General features: G+C 44.2%; 2 protein-coding genes across 8 annotated transcripts in view; both read right to left on the reverse strand.

Moving 5' to 3' along the window:
- Positions 1 to 908: 908 nt before the first annotated feature.
- FABP7 (fatty acid binding protein 7) lies at positions 909 to 4,374 on the reverse strand. The gene is made up of 4 exons (XM_087775536.1): positions 4,212 to 4,374; positions 3,386 to 3,558; positions 2,650 to 2,751; positions 909 to 1,173 (listed from the first exon to the last, which is right to left on the reverse strand). Exons 1-4 carry the CDS (start codon positions 4,357 to 4,359, stop codon positions 1,123 to 1,125), a joined length of 474 nt encoding a protein of 157 aa, XP_087631662.1. The 5' UTR covers positions 4,360 to 4,374; the 3' UTR covers positions 909 to 1,122.
- A 13,573-nt stretch (positions 4,375 to 17,947) lies between these two features.
- PKIB (cAMP-dependent protein kinase inhibitor beta) overlaps positions 17,948 to 19,649 on the reverse strand; it is a 56,366-nt gene continuing 54,664 nt past the window's right edge. For all 7 annotated transcript variants that reach the window (XM_087775874.1, XM_087775871.1, XM_087775870.1 and 4 more), the window contains one exon: positions 17,948 to 18,808. In XM_087775874.1, the coding sequence (XP_087632000.1) occupies positions 18,723 to 18,808 (86 nt within the window). In that variant the 3' untranslated portion in view covers positions 17,948 to 18,722. The remainder of the gene's footprint in view (positions 18,809 to 19,649) is intronic.

Genomic DNA, 19,649 nt, shown 5'->3' on the forward strand with positions numbered 1-19,649 from the left:
AAACATGAACTCTCCAAACAGTCTCCTCCGTGCTGCCAGCAACCTGCTTCAATTTTCCTAAGAATCTGAAGTGTAAGGCAGTTTTTCCCACCCTGGTCTTTTAGGGAATATTCTTCAGGAATAAGGTTTTAATTTATCTCTTTTAATCAGCATTTTATTTTAAATTGCTCACAGTGCAAACTGTTATCTCCCATACATATTAGCTATGAAACTACAGCTCAGGGAAGGGAATCTCAGAAGGTTTGTCTTGTACTGTTCTCCCTTTGTTTTCCTCCCACCTCCGTGGAGACTCATGAAAGATAAGCTTTGTAATTTAGGTTCCCCCAGTCCTGCCCTTTATCACGTTGGTCCGTTCCTCCCATCCTGTGAAATGCTTCAATCTTTGCACTTTGATTTACTTCAATCTTTTGTATATTAGCAAAAAAGCCCACCAAAACACATGAAAAACTTCTCATAACTATTAAACCCAAAACTACAGGATTCCCCCTGACATGGAAGGCTGGCTGTCTATTGGCCTTAGCATACACTGGATAGCAAGTTCCCAGCAAAGAGAGGAGCTGAAACTGGCTTGAGCCTCTCACTTCTCTGCCTACATACGTAAAGACAGGGGCTTTAGATTTCCCCAGCAAAAAGAAGCCACTGAAGTAGAGTGAAAGAAAGTTTTCATTTCCCATATACTCTCATTCATCACACGGAGAGGCTGCTGCAGCATTGTATACCACGTGCTTTTCTGTTTAACTGAGAAAAAGGAACTTTTGACAACTCCCTCCAGAACACTGGAATATTAGCCAATTAAATGCAAAAGGAGCACAGCTTTAAAACACTTTTTACTTTGTTTGATCTGCATTCCAAAACAATTCAAATATGTCCTATCTACTGTAAAAAAAAAAAAAAAAAAAAAGAGAGGCAAGTGTTTCAGAGATTTAATGCCAAGTTTAACCTGTTTCACTATACAGCACAAGCTTGCCAATTTGATGGCATAAAGTTTTTTAAAAAAACACCCCCCCCAAACCTCTTTATTAACCTTTCATGCCAGAAACGTGCAATTTAGCTACGTTCGATTATGGACGGTACATTAATCCATCCAGCAGAAGTAACATCTGGACAGAGGTCAGGTAAACTCTACGCTTTCTCATAGTGGCGAACAGCAACCACATCACCATAGGTGAGAGTCTGCAAGTCCAAGGAAAAGACAGACACGTTAGATGCTGGAGCATTTTCTGTAATGACTTAACATAGTAAGAAGCCCATGCTAGAGCAAGGTTGTTTTACATTATGTAATTTATATCTAGTTGGTCTAGATTATTGATATTTTAAATGAACAAGAGGCAAAACCTCAAAGTTATGGATCCCATAATAAACGTAAGTTTCTCCTTGCTACTTTCAACCCAAGAAGCACAGAATGCACATATATAAGGCAACTAAAGTGAGACTAGAAATGACTGTTTAATTTTTCTAATTTCGTGAATGTAATTTCTTAAATATAGCACTGTTTTAATACAAATTTAACACTTATTTTCCCAAAGCTGATCACACTGCAAAATATGCAATCTAAAATCCAAGTCCTCTATACCCATATTCTATACTATTATGCATAGCCATATACTTAAGGAGACCCTTGTATTAAAATAAATGCATTTTGTGCACTCATGGTGCTAGAACTACCAAATATTTTAGTTACTACAGTTGTACAGAACACTAACTACAGCGTGTAAGCTTTGGAGGTGTTTCCTGAAGTGAAACAGGGCATCTCACCATGTTCAAATTCCAAACGAAAAGGTTTTCTGTATATGCACGTAGCTGTTTCCAAAACCAAAGCATGTATTTTCCCTTGAATCGCTTGTCACGTTGTGTTGCACTGACTGTATGCTTTAAAGTTTTAATTATTTGGAAGCCTCCATCCATACAGATACTCTCTGAAGTACTTAGAAAACAAGCTAACTGGTTTTCTCCAACAGCCAAGTCACATAGTATAGCTGAAGAGGTTTCATTTTTGAAAGTTACATCTCTGTGCCAAAAATAAGCATGAGAAGTGCCACCCTGGACATTAGATATAGTAACTTACATCATTTATTCACCCCATACTCCTGTTTTTGAAAAGTCAGGAGAAGAATGTGAATTTAAAACAAGACTTTTCTTCACACAATTGTTTTTTATCATTGTTTTTAACAAGACAGGAGGAATAAACCCTTTATTATTAAATATGAAAATGCTATTACCTCCTGCAATATTGTAGTTTTATTTTCCTAGGGAAATATTTGTTCTATGCGTGCATATATAAAACAAGTTTTTAAAGAAATCTGAATTAGCACTGGCAACAGATAATTGCATATCTAATCAAGAACTCTGTATATTTCCACGTCACCAGGACTTTTTTTTTTGCTTGGGCATTTACACAGACTCTAGAAAGAACGTATACAGTCTGGAAATCCACTGGCTGGCCTGCCTAAAACCATTAGCATTTTTTCAGTTGTCAGTAAAACAAGAGGCAAAACAAAACTAAATATTTGAAAAATCTCTGCTAGCTTTCCCCACCAACGGCTTTAAGGTTTTATGTGTAAGTAACACTATCTGATCATAAAGCTTGAGATAAACGTAAGTGAGGAGCATTAGCTGCGTATCTGAATGCTCGGTGAGCTGTACACTTACCATTACCATTTTGCCATCCTTTATTTCTCTCACAAAGTTTGTCTCCTTGCCATCCCACTTCTGTACGTGCACTAGCTTGTCTCCATCCAGGGTCACAACTGACTGTGAGATACCAAGAAACACAAAGACATTAATTTATTTGAGGTATTTGGCATTCTGCTCACACATTCAGCGTGCACTATTCTATTGAATTCTCTTCAATAGATGGATGTGGATCTAGAATGATAAAGTAGCCCCAGCCGTTTTAAAGCCAAGCCCATGAATCATCCTCATTTTAAGCATGAGCTCCATACAGTACTTGTTTGTGTCAAAGGATGAAAAAAGTTTTCCTTTGAGTTCCAGCCTCACAAGAACCACTGTTTCAGATGTGCTTTGGGGTAACATTTACGTTAAGCCCCCAAAGATGCAACGAAGAAGCCATTTCCCCGTTTTGACTGCAAAAAGTTATGCCAAATGACACTTGCATTGAAAGAAAAGCGGGCAGCTAACACAATTCTTCGACACTGGAAGGCAGAGAGGGGGCTGGCGACACAACACATTGCTCCAGACAAGACATGGCGTAAGCGGGCAAGCAAGATGCAATCTTGTCCTTTTTTCCTGTCCTGCACAGTGCTACAACTGGCCGTAGCAGAAGTTACTTTTTTTTTTTTTCCTTTGACCCTACCAAAGATACAGCCGCGGGGGTGGGAAGGAAGGGGAGAAAAAAGAAGCCACTGCAGCCCCAGAGTTCACTTACTTTGCAGTTTCTGTCATCGGGGGTAATTTCATCAAATTCCTCTCCAAGTTTAAAGCTGATTTCTGTATTTTTGAAAGTGCTCTGAGTCCTGATCACGACTTTGTCCCCCTCGCTGCTGATAATCACAGTGGGTTTAGTCACATTCCCCACCTGCCGCGTTGCAAACCCCACTCCTGGACCACCACGGGAAAAGAGAAATCCATCAGACATGCGGGTTCTTACACCTTTTTTGCCACACATCCAGGTACAGAAACCTCTTCCCCCGCTCTCCAGCTTTAAGCTATCACAGTGAAATGCTACTTTCTGCTTGGCTTGTGCCCTCACAGCCACCCACAGTGGCCGCCGGTGCCCCCCCAGCGTGTCCTCCCTCGCCTCCGAGCGCGGTGACGGGGTGACAAGGAGACGAGGAACCGAAGCCCCGAGCGGCGCCGCGGCACGGGTGACCATCGCCGCCGCTGCGGATTTCAGTTCCCTACCACTCCAGCACCACGATTTCTTTGTGATTTGTTTCCAGTTCACCTGCAGGCAGCCTGTGCCCTTCCCTCACACGCTCTCCCTCAGCCGGGGGCACCTCCCGGAGCCCCTCCCGGCAGGGCGGCTCTCACCCCACCCCACCCCGGCCCGCCGGCGGAATGACCCGCACCCAATTCACCCTGTCGACAGAGGCACGGCCGCCCCAACCTCCCCCGCCTCTGCCAATGCCTCTCCTACACCCCTAGCTGGGGGGGGGGGGGCTTTTGAAATTTTTAATTTTTTTTTTTTATTGTAAGGATGGTGCAAAATTCCAGCTGTCCTAAGCGTGCCGCTGCCGCCCGGCCGTACCTACCCAGCGCCTTCATGTACTCGTCGAAGTTGTGGCTGTCCACCAGCTTCCAGGTGGCGCAGAAAGCCTCGACCATGGCGGCCGGCTGCGGGAGCCGAGCGCGGTGCCGGGGGGTGACGGGGAGCGCCGCTGCCGCCGCGCCGCCCCGCATTTAAAGTCGGCGCCCGGCGGGGGGCCGGGAGGCGGGGGGCAGCCGCGGTCCGCCCCCGCCGCCCGGGATGGCAGCGGCGGGACGGCGCCTCCCCGCCGCGCCGCCGGCGGGGAAGGGGCGCGGGGGCCCGGGGGCCCGGGGCAGGGCCGGGCCGGGCCGGGCCGGGCCGGGCCGGGGCGCGCAGCGGGGCGCCGAGGGGGAAGGGAGGGGGGAGGAGGGGGGGAGGCGGCCGCGGGTACGGAGCCGCCTGGTTGCCCCGGTTAAAGTAACAGGGGCAAAAAGAGAAGCGGACACCAAACGGGAAACGCTACGGAACAAAGGCACGGGATCGCAAGGCCACTGCAGACACCTTCCCCAAAGGCTTTGCCGTGAAGATGCCCAAGCCCGGTTTGGTACCGGCCAAGTACGGACCCCTTCCCCTGCCGTCACACGGCACCTGTGCGGGCGCTGTCTGAAACTGGCATTTGCTGTTGCTGGCTGCAGACAGCATCTTGCCTCCACCACTGGCAGCGTTTGGAAACTTAGGAATGAAGAAAGAGGGAAAAGAGCTTAAAACTGCTTCATCTAATACGATTTTTTTTTCTGCTAGAGAGGGACTGTTTTCCGTCTTCTAGTTGTTATTGAAGGCATTAGGTAGTCATCTTGTCTCTTGAGTGTTTTTCAGAAATCAGCCCGTCTCCACGGGACAAGCCGCGGTGTCAGCTTTTCCAGAGCTGTGGCTTGGACGGACGCCAGAGTCATGAATCTAGCTCTTCAGCTCTCCTAACAAAACTCGGGGACTAAGTAAAAGAGACTTTCTGTGATTTAGGAACAAAACCTCAACAATTTTCTACTTGGCCCAGCCATACGAAATATAAATAATTATTAATATTTTCCTAATATTTTAAAATTCGTTTTTGACCGTCATTTGCATTTCTTTCAGGCTCTTGTAGTATGGCACGCTCTTTGGGTGTAGGGCAAGTGATAGGATTTTAATTTAATTTGCCACTTTTTCACTTGTCCTCAGAAAGAATTAACCCCAGGAATATAATCCTAATTCCTTTTACCACACAACACACCTTTCATTAGTGTTGATAACCTAAGGGTATGAACTAGCACATCCATTTCTCTTTAACCTTCTGTCCACTTACTTTGAAGTAGAGAGAGAGACACACGGTGCCCTCCTGCAGCTGCTCAGTTTGCGTCTGCCTTCCCTCTTCTGAGACTTCTCAGCTAGCGCTCAGAAAGCCAGGGAGAGGAAGAGCATCACTCGAAATAATAGACCGACAATTGTTCTTCATGAGGCTGAAAGGAATCAAGTCCCGTTTTTTTGTCAAAGTCGAGTAACGCTGTCTCCCCAAAGCGCGCACAGAATACCAGCCTTACTGGCGCGGCTCCTACAGATGCCACTAACCTAACGTCTGTCGTCAGTCAAACCCTCGATAACGAATGAGGACTATGCTTTGTGATTCGCGGCACGGGGCACACAGGGTTGATACTGTGCATGGGTATCATCCGTGACTCCAGTTACGCTTGGGAATTGTGTTTCCTCAATACAGCAACGTTACCAACTGTTTCACAGTGTTCACCACCCGTAGCCAAACTCTGCAGCCGTGGTCTCACAGAGCTTCATCGCCGGCACCCGGGCAGCTGACATGCAAACTGACCTCACCGCTCACCTGCTTCGTCTGAGATGCATCATATTAAATCCTAAATGATTTTACCGATGTCCTCATAACTGACAGTGTCTCCTCTCCCAGTACTGACAAGACAGAGTTATCTGCTCATATAGGTTCTGCTTGCAGAAGCCCTGGAGCCTCTGCTGATCCTTCTGGTGCAGATGTGTGCACAGAGCCCTGAGAGAGCTCCTTCCTCTCCGTGCTCACCGGGGCTTGTTGCGTAGAACCAGCCTCATGGGCCCGGTGTGATATGAAACCCCTGAAAGTGATTCAGCGGCACTGCCGGTAGCTGGACTCCTCAAGGACACTTCTGCCTTGCACCTTCTTCCAGACGGCGCTGCAGCCTGGCCCTTGGGAGGCAGCCACTTCAGGATTCTTCATAATTTAAGCAATCATACCTACACTGATGGCTCAGTTCTACCAGGAGTTCTCAACATGCTTAACTAAGACTAGTACCTAATCTTAAGGAAAATATATTCTTTAACACTTTGCACCACGCTTCGGATGTAAAACAGGGTCTGCTAAAATGTTCACATTCCTTCTGCTGCTTAGATAGATTGCCAAAGTCATCACACCAGGTTTTACGATGGTGAGATCCCACCTGTCTGTGTTAGTGATGATCTGGGAGGAGGATAAATCAACAGTAGGAAATGTTACATTATTGACACTTTGTGGGGTGACAAGCCACAGCCAAAAATGTTTTCCATGGCATCTTATGTCCTATTTTTGCTTGTGGATCCTTATGTGAGAGTTGTGTTAATGTCAACAGCTAGTACAAGTCATCCTGATCTGTGTAAATGCTTTGCTACGGCTGGAACGGAGATAGCAGTGTGAAATACACCGACCTGGTGTGCATTTTAGGTTGCTGCACAAGAGACCAGCTTGGAGTTTCTTTTACACCATCAGCAGCGTTTGAAGGTTTTAACAGACTGCGTACTCCCCTGTAAAAAGCCCGTGTGACGAAAGATGCCTCCGGAGATTCCTCTCTGAACACCCAGGGACTCATCCTCGTTTACACTAAACTCTTTACACCATCTGAGCAGTGTAAGTAGGCACATTTGCATTCTCTGTGCAAGGCCTGCTTGAAAGATGAAAATGCTGTGGCAAGACATCCCTGTGTAATAAGTAATCCTTGCTTCCAAAGGCCATCCAGGGTGAATGTGACACTGCTCTAACCTTCAGCCTTTGAATACAGGACACAAAAACTGCTTTTGGCTACCTTTCCCCCCTGTTATATCCCTGCTTCGCATGCCCTCAGGCGTTCAGAGAATGAGGCGCTCAGCCTTATTCAGCCTTCATTCAGTCCTTGAAAAAAAATTCACTCGTTCAGGGGAAAAAAAAAAAAAAAGGGCACCACAGGATGGCCACCAGGCACCTGTGGTAGAAGAGTCTGACCAGGAGGTTCTCTCAGGTGTGGATTCCTCATAATCAGTGTCAGGAACTGCTGAGCATCTAATCACTGCAGCCAGTCACTAAGGGCTTAGTACTCTGGTTATGAGAATGTAGTCAAATTGGTGCAGCTAATGTTTGAAGTCAGGTTTATCTATCCTTCTGCTGTGTCCCTCTGCGGATCTAACACAGGAGGGGCACTCTTGCTACACCAACTCAGCGAAACCTATCCTTTCACCGTCCTTGCAGTACAATAGCCAGGAATAACGTATTACTCCATAGAGTCTGATCAGTAGTTAAGGGGATACTACGTTATAAAACCTTCAGATAATTTAGCGATCACTGCATTATTCAAACATTTCTGTGTTCGGGGCAACAAAGACCCTGGAACTGCAGAGCGTCTTGTACCCATGTGTGCAACAAAGGGTAGCAGTGACACCAGTGCCTAACTCCCCTGGTATGAAAACAGATGTAGGCACTCAAAGGCCTTTTAGGTGTTGAATCCCATTGAAAGCCAAGATGGTTCAGGCCCTAACTCACTTAGGCATTTTGGTAATCTCTTAGCATTCTGAAACATATAGGGGGCTACTTCTGAATTAAGAAAATTAAAAATAATGTGTAGCTGAAAGTAGAAGAGATTTGCTCCATTTATGGACAGCAGACTAGGGTATTCTCAGCACATTTAAACCTTGCTTGAAGCTCTGCTGTGAATCTCTGTGCAGCTTTGATCTCAGCGTAATACAGAAACGACCAGATTTTAGTAGCTATTTTGTCAGATGGGATGGTGTTGCTTCAGGGCTGAGTGTGATTTGATTTTTGGTGCTGCAGAAAAAACTAATGTCAAACAGGGCAGTAGAATGTCCTTAACTAAAATGATCTCATGTGTCCTCTAGCTGTCTAAGAGATTTGCTGATCCCCCTAATAAAAATAAACTATCTCAGTGCTGTCTGTGAGTCACAGAAAATCACTAGGTTTACTCTATTGATGGGCAGCTCTTTTGAAATCCCAGTTTAAACAAAAGAGATAAGTGCCTTATGGAGAAGACGCCCAATTATGCGGCTGCACAAGCAAGTGGTCACAGGATGGCCCCAGGTACAAAGCAGCTGTATGAATCCAGTCTTGTGCTGCGTAAATGCCACGGGAAGGGCTTTGCTGGAACTGCAGACCAGCTGATAGGCAAGGTGCAAGGTAATGCAGGCAGGAGCAGGGAAGACGTGTTTTTACTGTATGCCTTCTAAGAGCACAGCATACCTCAGGCAAAGCTTAGGGGCGTGTTCAGCAGGCTTCCTGCCGCTGTAAAAGCTCAACCGAAATAGTGCCAGGACAGGCTAACATTAGAGCACAAGTCATGTTAAGGTCTAATTCTGGTGTCTCTTGCTAATTGGTGAAAACGAAATGGTCTGTGATCATGCATTTCATTCTTGTAGGCTCTCTCTTAGGTTACAAATTGGTGTGACATGAGATTAGGAGAGTCCTGGAAAGTAAATACCTGCTAATACCTCATTATGAACTATTAGACATTTATTCGGATTGGTTTAAGCTGAGAGGACAGCTGGTCTACAATGGTTTAAAGAAGGAAGCAAATACTACTAAATATCTCCGGGGTCTTCTCTGCTTCTTAAAGGCATTTGGGGGGTTGCTATCTGTTGTCCAATATTACTATATCTACCATTTAAAGGACTCAAGTCAGAGGCTCTCCTCAAAGAATTAGCCTGCGCTAAAGCCAGCCACCTTCCTGGCTCCCAGTTCTATTTATTGAAGATGCAGTTATTTTAACTTTGTACCATTAGGCCTTTGGTTATTTTAATATTTGTCTTTCCTTTCTTTTGTGTTTAAGAGTAGAAAAACTATTTAAAAGCCTCTAAAATGTAACAGAAATGTCTGATACTGGGTGTCACTTACAGTAGCTGTCTGGTTATTGTAAAATCAATACAAGAAATCAGCTTTCCAGACTTACACTTTCAGCATGGCCAAATGTAAGGTCATACACTGAGGAAAAAAGAAATACAGTCTTATAAATAAGCAGCTATTTCAGAGGTAATAACGACTCAGAGAAATTTAGAAGGCGTATGAATAAGCTGAACACACTAAGTTAAAATAATCCTTGTGTGCATAAACAGAAAAATAGCACATAGGTTTAAGGAGATTAGGTGACTTGCATTTGACTTGTTGCAACTGGTTCTGGAAGACTTGTGTAGATTGGGTGTTCAGAGCAGCCTAGTGAGAATATTAGTGCAGCAGAAACACACTCTGTATTAAGGTCCAAGGATTCGGGATTATAACAAAGGTAGGGAATGATTTTTATCATCACCAATACAAATTCTCTGTAGGCCTAGTATATGCCACGGAGGCTGCCTAACACTTAATAAGTGCAACTATTTGGAATTCAGTATAATCGATCTCAAGCTAAATGCTTGCAGCATAACAAAAGACAACTTTGCAGTCTGCAGGGATGGATTTAAGAAACTTTTGGAATAGCTCAATGTACCTTCATTCTGTTTGTCCATACTGAAGCACACCATTTGCTGCAATATCCCGAAATCACTCTCAATATCAGCGGAGATTTAGCCAAAAAGTAAAATCAGTTTTATTTGACTGAATTACAAATTTAAGAAAATAACTAGTGAATTTGGAAAGCAGATGCAAAGTAATAACTCATTAACTACCTGCATTTGGATATTCCTAGGGTCCTCTTCTGTTCTACTCAGCTATGGACTGACAGGACAGAGTCACAGCCTGCTGGAGCCAGAAGTGATCCCTCAGATGCAGCTGGAGTCACACTCCTCTGCGTTTGTCTCCTCTAAATCGGAATCTCTCACCTGGAGCAAGCCGTTTCCTCCAAAGCTGTAAACTAGCAGTGGGTTACAGGGAGTGTTAATGCACCCCCGAGAAATGTCCGAATTCCACAGTCTTGATAAATAATTTAATTAGGTTATCAATTTATGGGCCAGTCGTTGATGAAAAAAATGCCTGACGCAGATTAGGCAGAGGTGCTTTCAAAAAGAAACCTCATGCTGGGTGACCTAGATAGAATTACTCACCTAACTTGATTCATTCAAAAGTGCAACTATATCCCTGCTTTACATAATCGTTTGTGACCAAGCATTGAGTCCTTTCTGAGTTACGAGTCTAAATATGTAAACTTCCTGGAACACAAAATTCTAGAGCAACTTGAAGTATTGCAGGGCCAAGATAGCTCACTACTAGCTTTAAATAGGGACTAGTACCAAGAAAAACTTGGGGGAAACTTTGGTCATCTCAGCTGCTTGGAAACAGTCCCAGAGAAACAGAAATAAGAGTGGTCTCTTCAGTCTGGTATACAAAACTTCAGTCACTGGAAGTTAAGCCTAGAGAAATTTATATTAAAAATGAAGTGCATATTAGCTGTGAGGAGACTTAACCCCTTGACCAGCTTTCAAACTGCCTTACTAGACTTTTCATCCCTGCAAGTTGTAAACTATGCTAACAACCACAGCTATTAGACATGATGCAGGAAGTAATTCAGAGAAGTTCCATATCCTGGATTATGCAAAAAAATCACATGAGATGGTCACAATGGGCAAGTCTAAACCAGGAAACTTAAAAACACATCCCACTTGCTGAGTGTGGGTTCATACTTCGCCAAATCCAGAGTCTGCTATAAGAATAGATGCAGATATGCACAGAAAGGAAAATAGGCATGTAGTCCCTGCCTGGATAATCACGGGACTCACTTTCTGGACTGTACTGCAGCAAGTGCCAGGGGGGAAGTACAGATACATCCACTATTCCTTTAATTCTATACATCCATCTGTACATGTTTCAACAGATTTCCCCCTCAGTGTGGCAGTGGTAAACATAACCCAGACCCTCTATGTATCACAAAATCCTTAACTACTCCAGTAATAGTTAAACAAGGCTTCTAAGAGTATCTTCCTCCAGACCTTTGAAACTTTCTTGAGCGGCTGATCAGCGCTGCAGCCAGAGCTCAGAACATCCAGAGTCCAGAGCCAGCGGAGGGTGCCGGAGCAGGCTGACTTGCTCGCACCATGGCTGGCTCAGCTGTTCTGCTAAAAGAAGGGCAGAGAGGAAACATGGCACAACTTTCACACCTTTAACTCCATCTCATTGTCCTTTGTCTCCCCTGCCCTTAAATATACTCCTTCTTACATGTCAGCATTTAATTTTATCCTTTATAAATCTACCTAGAAGTTTCCATTCATAACAGCCCACGTTAAGAACAGAAAAAAAGATGCAAAGTCAAGAGTTCAAAGGCTGTCTGAAAGAACATGCCTGAAAGAAACTTATTTCAGCACTTTCTTATATTGCAACACAATCTCTATTTGCATAACCACATGCTTTTTTTTTTTTTTTCTAGAGAAGCTTTCCCTCCCTCAATGCTCAAGACAAAGGCTATTTAGGGACTGGCTCAAGGCTCTTTAATGAGTCTGTCTGATATGTAAGATCTCTACCCAGTACCGGCTGGGGGGAATGTTGTCCTTCTACCATCTCATTTTACTGAATATGGAGGTAATTAAAGAGATTAGTTTCTTATACTGGGTGTTTAAAGCACTAACATTTGATGTTGGGCATAAGGAGGTATACGTGAGCGAAGCAAGGGGTGAGCACTGAAGAAAGGAAGTGAGTAGATGGATGTGAGCTTTGAACGGAGTTAGATGAGAAATTCCGAGGGATGGAAAGAATAGGATGGGATTGTTGAGCAATTGAAGTAGAAGACGAGTAGAAAATCGGTGGGAGGAACACGCACGTTGAAAACCTGTAGCTCTCCCGCGAATGTACATATGGCAGTTTTCCTGTTTTTGACTTAAAGGGCGCTTTTCTTCCGTGGTGCACAGCATACCGTTGCTTGGCCCCTGCTGCCTGCTGGAAGCTGGAGGTGGCCTAGGTGGCTGCCGGGAACGGCCGGCTCCCTGGTGCGCTGGGCAGCTGTGCGCGGGTGGCTGCGGGGCCATGGAGGTCCCATGCATGGGGAAGGGGGTGCAGGAGCGACAGCTATGCTGGAGAGCAAGAAGTAACGTTATTGTGAATAAACTGCTTCTTTAGCTGGCCAGGCGGATGCTAGCGCGGTTCGTGTGGAAGGCGCCTCTGAGGGGAGTTCGCCTGCCCTCCGCGGCTGCAGCTCAGCAGGGGGAGCCCGAGGGGGTATGGAGGGGGAAAAGGGCGGCCTATTTCAAACCCGTTTCCCCCATGCTTTGGAAGACGCGGGGACTTCTGGCGTCAACGAGCCGTTTGGAGGACGAGTCGCCGGGGCAGTTCAAGGGGCAGCGCTGGGGCGGGAGAGGCTAGACGCAGCCGCCGGCGCCCCCGGGGAGCCCCGTCCTTCGTCCCACCGGCACCGGGCGGCCGGGGCACTGCCACAGCTCCCCCTCTTTTTCACGTTACGGTCCGTAAAGAAGGAGGCCCAAACTCTGCCACTTTCGAGGCGCTGCGAGCCGGGAGGCGAGGCGGGGCGAGACTGTGAGGAAGGCGAAAGCTCGACCGTTGTGCCTGGCGCGGGCTCGGGCGCCATCTTGTGCCCGCCGGGCGGGAAGTGCCCGGCTGCCGCCTGCCTGCCTGTCGGCGTGGCGGCTGCCGAGCCCTGGGGCAAAAGGTGCTCCTGAATCCTTAGGAAACTAGGTGCCATTATTAGGAAACTACTTCTGGAATATTGCTGGGGGTTAAGAGCCGTTTATGTGCTCCTTCTTTTTGTTTACCCTGCTGATGTATCATTTACAAACATGGCAAAGGGATCCGGAAAAAAAATAAAATATATAGGAAGGTTAAACCAGTTTCTCACAGATTAGCTTTTCTGTGGTTAAAAAAAAGTGCTTTTTTTATGGTAAGCACTGGATTTACATCAGCAGTCACTGCACAGCAGGGTCCTAGGAATAAAGCACTGGTAGGGATTGTCTAAATCCTCACATCAGGGCCCTTTACATTGCAGGCAACTGCTGAATATATGTTTAATCCAGAAAAGCCCACAGGACCCAGGCTTTGTATCAACAGCCAAAAAAACTATTTTCCTTTAAATGTAAGTCTTGCATTAAAATCCAGAGATCTTTCATTCGGGCGTGGCACAGGACAGGGCAGAGCGATGGCCTTCAGGCTTCCTGTCGCTCCACAGCCATCTTGGGATAGGAACTGGTCCCCACTAGGCTGAAAAGCAAAATAAAACAAAATAATAAAATCAAGGAACAGCTCTCAGCATTTATTGCTAATTACTAGCCAAAGTAGAACAGCTTCAGGTGGGGAAGATGAAACTGAGTTCTTCCTAAAAAGGTCAAAACCAGGCATCTATGGCAGTATTGGCACCCTCGCCCAAATTCCAGAGCGGGCATCTAAAGCTGGGTAGGCTGCAAGCCAGACTTAGACACCTGTTTTATGACAGAGTTTACGGGTTGAAAATGCTTTTGGCTTGTTCACCCCTTGGTGCTGAAGCCCGGCATCCTTCCTTTGCCCAGGCAGTGTGAATGAGTTTCCACTGAGAGGTCTTGGGCCTCCAAGCTGGAGGCGACGCGCTCCTGCTGACTGGGCGAGGAAGGAAGCTACGAGGGGCAGCGGGAAGGAGCGCCGCACATCGCCGAATGGCAGCCCTGTGGAGTGGGGAAGCTTCAGCTGGTGTTGTTTCCCCAAGCTTACGTAAGCCTTCGGAGCAGTGCTCCCAGCAATGTGAGACGTCTCCTGTTTGCAATCACCCAGGTTTCTGAATACACAGAGACACCAAGGTACTGGACCTTTAGCGAAACCCTTGAAGTGAACATCTCAGATTAGCTGGAGACAGTCTACCTCTCACCAGGCCAGCTCGCACCCTCTTTGCACTTTCGCTGTCAAACAGCTGCCTCCCAGCTGGTTTTGAGGTCTCTTCAACTGTCTCCCTCCACTTTTGCACAAACTACCTGGCAGGCTGAGGATCCCACTAGATGGCAGGACAGTTTAAGCCCTTGCTATTTCTACCCAAACCACTTCAGAGCAAGTGCCCTGGGACCCCAGTGGGCTCAGCCCCACTGGCCTGTGCTGTGTGGACCCTGGGGAACCCACATGCACCATGGTGGGTCTGGGGCTTACGCTCACTGATCACAGCAAATCTAGCCTGTGCCAAACCGGTGGAGAAATCCATGCAGAAATCTCTGTTCAATTCCTTTTCATGGGCTTTATCACACATAGAGCACCAGCAGACAGAAGAGAGGACTATGAACTAGTCCTAAGTAATGTGCTAAATCTTGAAGTATTCCTCTTTGTACGTGTGATACATAAAGGATATTTGGAATACTGATGGTAAAGTGTAGTTTAAACCTCTTCTAGCCACTGCTATGTTGTCATTTTTAACTAATGCAAGTGCAGTTATATTATTTTGTATGATCACCATTGTATGAAAGCTTCACAACAGAGAAGTGGCCACTGTGGGTCAGATCGTAGGTCCGTATAACTAAATACAATGTCTTGGATAGTGCAAACATATATGATATTTCTACTGGCTAGCCTCCTTGCCTCCGAGCATTTGTGTTCATGGACTTTCTGAGTTGGGGGAAATTTTCTGTATGATTAGTAACTCATGGATTAAAACTAAAGTTGGATGTAATTCACACTGTAGTTAGTATAAAACCGATCTTGGTCTTCAGTGACTACTAGATCTGGCCTGGTACTATCAATGATTTGGAAATTTCTTTTAGAATATACCACCTTGCAAACTGCTTTGCCACCCGTTTCATCCATCCAAGCTCAGCCTATGCAGTATTATACCAGAATGACGGTATATGGCACATATGAGGAATAATAATCAAATAAGCTTCATTTTAAAAAAAGCTTAATTACTTCTCTTAATCTCTCTAAATGAGAACATTCTAACAATCAGTCCTCTACCTCAAAGCCTATTTAGTCCTTTATTGCCTTCCAGATAACAAATTGAACTTTCCTGTTTTATAGCAACAAAAGATACACCTCAGTGTGTTCGTTCACCTCTTACATGAAGCTTCTGATGAAGGGCTGACCCAAAGAAAATTACCTGCTTAATGACATCTGGAAAAGATCGAGGCCAATTTTCTGTAAATTCAAAGTACCTAAATTTTTTTATCTATGCACAATGAAGTTACAAGGGTATTCCCTACCTTTTTTTTTTTTTTAATATGCAAAGTGCCTAAGAATGAATAATTGCTTCATTAAGTTCTAAAATTTGGAGATGACAAAGTTACCTTTTTTGCTTGGTACTAAAATGAATTTCTTTGCTCTGTAAAAGCCCAGGATAGTGCTGTAAGCTGATGGAAAAGATGCTATTACTTGTGCCACACTTACTGGAATGGAAATTGGGATTAATGCATTATAATACCAGATTAGCCTTAATAGAAGTTTGCCACTGTAATTTATCAAGGCAATTAAGTATGTACCTAATTTTAGGCACTAAGTAGTTCTATTGACTTCTGTGAGACTAGTCTGCATTTAAAATTAAGCATGTTTTAAAATACTGTGCTGATTCAGGGCCATAACTTTGTTACCCTGTCAATTAAGAGAATGCACTGTCATCAGTTACCCATTAGCTCAGCCAACGGGAGGGTCGTATAGCCTGGATAATGGTTGAAACTGGATAACCTGTCTCAGTGAGAAACATATTCAGAAGCACTTCATTTGCTCTTTACAGGCTCAACCAAAGTTTAGTAGGACTATTACCTATCTTCAAGATAGTAACGAGAAAATGAACCAGAGCTTTCCCAGCCTTAGCGGTGCTTAAGATAATAACCCTGCCTAAACCCCAGACTACTGGACAGCATGGCGTAGAGACCCCCAAACAGCTCCAAAGGGGCTAGCTCCTGCCTGGGGGAGTGAAGCGTAACGCACAACTAATAAATTCTTCTGGACTGACGTTTATATGGCACGTCTCCCACACCAAGCACTGTTTGTGCTTCTGTTTATACTGGTCGGAAATATGCAGATCGCTCAGAACTGGAAAGGTTTATTTGACAAAATCCAGGGCATAACTAGATATTCCTCTTCCATATCTGAACTAACTACTAACGAGCTCTCTCATGCAGCCTAGACTAATAATTGTTTAGACACAGACTGTACATGCATGTGGCAAAGAAGTATTTCTGCATCTGTAACTTGGTTAATCTGCAACTAGATTAATATGCAGGCAAATGAGGACTGTATAGATCAAAAATGTTCACTGTGCTTTTAACTGAGTTGCATCTTCCTCTTAGTTTTTACTTCTTATGCAGTTTTTCTAATTTTCTGTTAAAATTCTTTCTACACAGAGTTCTCTCAATGGCAGGTTCATACAGCTCAAGTACGAAGTAAGCACCAATTTTCCAGAGTGTTGAGCACTCTGACTAGTTGTAAGCTGTATGTCTGTGAGCAGTTAACTCCATGGAGTATGTAGCCATGGAATGCTTTTTATAGAGTTTAGCACATGAATAATTTGCTAAATTCAGCTGGTTCATAATTGGTGTTTTAATAGTAAAAAACTTCAAAGCATCTTAGGCTAACAAAATACTTACTTTAAGTATCTACTCCTGTAACCCAAATTTCAGTGTCTGTATTCTGTAAGAGAAGAACCTAAATATATCCAGTGCTGCAACTGTGAAAGAAGAGATTTCAATATAGGTCATGACCCAGAAGAGCACTTTAGCATACGCTCCACTTAAAGCATATAAGGAATTCTGTTTCAGTAATACTCAGCTACTTGATTTCCATGGGATCATTTTAACTTCTTCAAATTGAACAATTTAATGTACTGTGATGCTATAAAGAAGGCTGGTATATGAGAATGGGACTGCAACCCAGAACAAGAGTGTGTACCACAAATATAGTTAGCTCCAAGTCCCTCTCCACTGCGGTTTTCAACTCTGGTCCTCCAGTGCCAGCTGGTTCAGTCTCTCAGATTTTCTTAAGCCACCTGTTTTGCTCCAGTGGAGTAAGTTATTTTACCTTTCCAAACCTGAAAGTAATTCTAGGATGTTGCATTTGTTAAATGAATACAGATAAAAATGGAGGGAACTAAGTGTCAGCTCAGCTGGATGAAACGGAATACTTTTCTGAAAGGTCCCCAAAAGACTGCGTGACTAAATGCACAGTAGGAATGGAAGGCGTGCAGAGAGGCCTCTTACAAGCTCTCTGCCAGCTATAAAATACACAAATATTTTATAGATGGAATACCAGTCAAATGTGGAATGTACCCATCAGAGATGCTTCCTCTTCTGGCTACAGCCCAGCAGAGACATTCTGTGGGCAAATAAAAGCATTCGACTGTCAGTGTTGATTAGGTTTCGAGAAGTACATAAATGGCTGCTGCCCTAGGCTTCAGTGAAGGTGCATGTCTGTACCTGAATCTTAGGTCTCCTACAATAAAGGAATGAATGCTAAGTATTTTCAGGAGCATGACCTCCATAACAAAACAATTCCTTTCAGCAGAGAAAAACTTCTGCTTAAAAATCTTTGTAAAAATCACAATAATTGAAACATCTTCATTGTCGGCAAACAATAAAGCAAAATCCAGATGAAATAAAAGAAACGTATTATGGGGTTTTAAGTCTTGTCGTACAGGAGAAACATCAAAGAATCAACAGAAGACAGAAAAGATGATAGCTATTTAATTTCCACAGTGAGATTAAACAATTCTAATCACAAACATGGCTACTTTATTTTAGATACACATGAACAGCTACAATATTCAGCCTGAAAACAGAAATGACAGAAGTGGCAAGACTACTAAGAGTGGGAGAACTGAGATGATCTGCCATAATCAAATAGAGGTTAAAGAGAGTTTGAAAACAAACACCTGTGTTTAAGTAGTTTACAAAACCTTTTGGAGACAGTAGGAGGAGAGAAAAAAATCGTTTCTTTTTTTATTTCTCACACCATCTACATATGCCTGATGAGAACAAAAATCTCAGGAGATAAATTACAGATAATGTCTGTAATCTAATATATACTTAATATCATCTTAAGGTGGAGAGAGTGAATACCTGTGTCAGAGAGAAAGAAGCTGTTTTGGGAAATTACGAAACAGGATTTTTATTTTGAAGCAATCATTAGTTGGTGGTACATCTGCTAGGTATATTAATTGAAACTGTCAAAGAAGATTAGTTAGGATGAACACTAGAACTACGAGAAAACCCAAACCAAGAGATACATTCTTTAGTTCTCTTCCCATTTGGATGTGTAGAACATTGGCTTTGAAGGACGACAGTAGAAAAAACAGTAGTTCCACGTTAATGTCATCTAGGTACAAGTGTGTTGCAAAATCTTCTCTGTGCTGCTAAATTTGCTACCAAACTTCAGAAGGGGTGACACCGGGAAGCTGGAAAGTCTGTTGCTGGGTTTCATTAATCCAGCAGTCCTTAGGTGTTAGGAATCATTGCTTTTTCCTTCCGCCTCTTGACTTTCCAGCAAGGCTTTGGATGATGGCACTTCTCCACCCTCTGCTCCTTCATCTAAAAAAAGTCAGAATTAAACATTTATACACACACATTCTCACAGCTTTTGTAATGCAGCCAAATATTTGGGTTCACTGATCATCTCTGTTTGGATTGGCTCTTTGTTACCACACTTGTGGGTGCTTTAGAAAGAGAGATTAACTCGAAAGATAAAGAACTTGCAGAGGCATCTTGCAAAAGCAATTGCCTGTTGGTGTTGATTTGCCTGCTCCTTGCACATGCTGATCAATGTGCATTTGGTTGTAAGAAACAGATTGGAGATAACTTTTTATTACTGTTATTCTTTTTTTCTGGGTCATTTACAAAGTCAAGTTAGAATAATGCATTCCTCTGAGCATTGCTTGGTTTCAGGTAGATAACATTACAGTTTATGATATGCCAGTTATCTGGCTGACCTTCTTTGTCAAGAAATACCTAGGAGAATTCACCCTGTCTTCACAAGATGAGGGGATTTTTTGTTACTCTGATTTGGAAGTTCACTCTTCCATAGGTTAGAGTTGAATGCTTACATGACTAATGTAAGTAAAAGCTCCCCAGCATGTGTGGTCATTAGATGAAGAGTTCCACGCTGTCGCTTTTGATGCTCAAATTCTCTCACTGAGAATCAGGAACTCCTCTTGCCTCGATTTCCTTGCAAAGCATTACTGAGGGAGCTGGCAGAGGAGCTTCCCAAGCCACTCTCCATCATTTATCAGCAGTCCTAGTCAACCGGGGAGGTCTCAGATGACTGGAAGCCAGCAAATGTGACGCCCCTCTACAAGAAAGGTCGGAAGGAGGATCCCGGGAACTACAGGCCTGTCAGCCTGACCTCGGTGCCAGGGAAGGTCATGGAACAGAT

Source organism: Nipponia nippon, unplaced genomic scaffold (genome assembly GCF_047370975.1).
Source record: "Nipponia nippon isolate SJK-2023a ecotype South Korea unplaced genomic scaffold, ASM4737097v1 scaffold_4, whole genome shotgun sequence".
Taxonomy (NCBI): Eukaryota; Metazoa; Chordata; class Aves; order Pelecaniformes; family Threskiornithidae; genus Nipponia; species Nipponia nippon.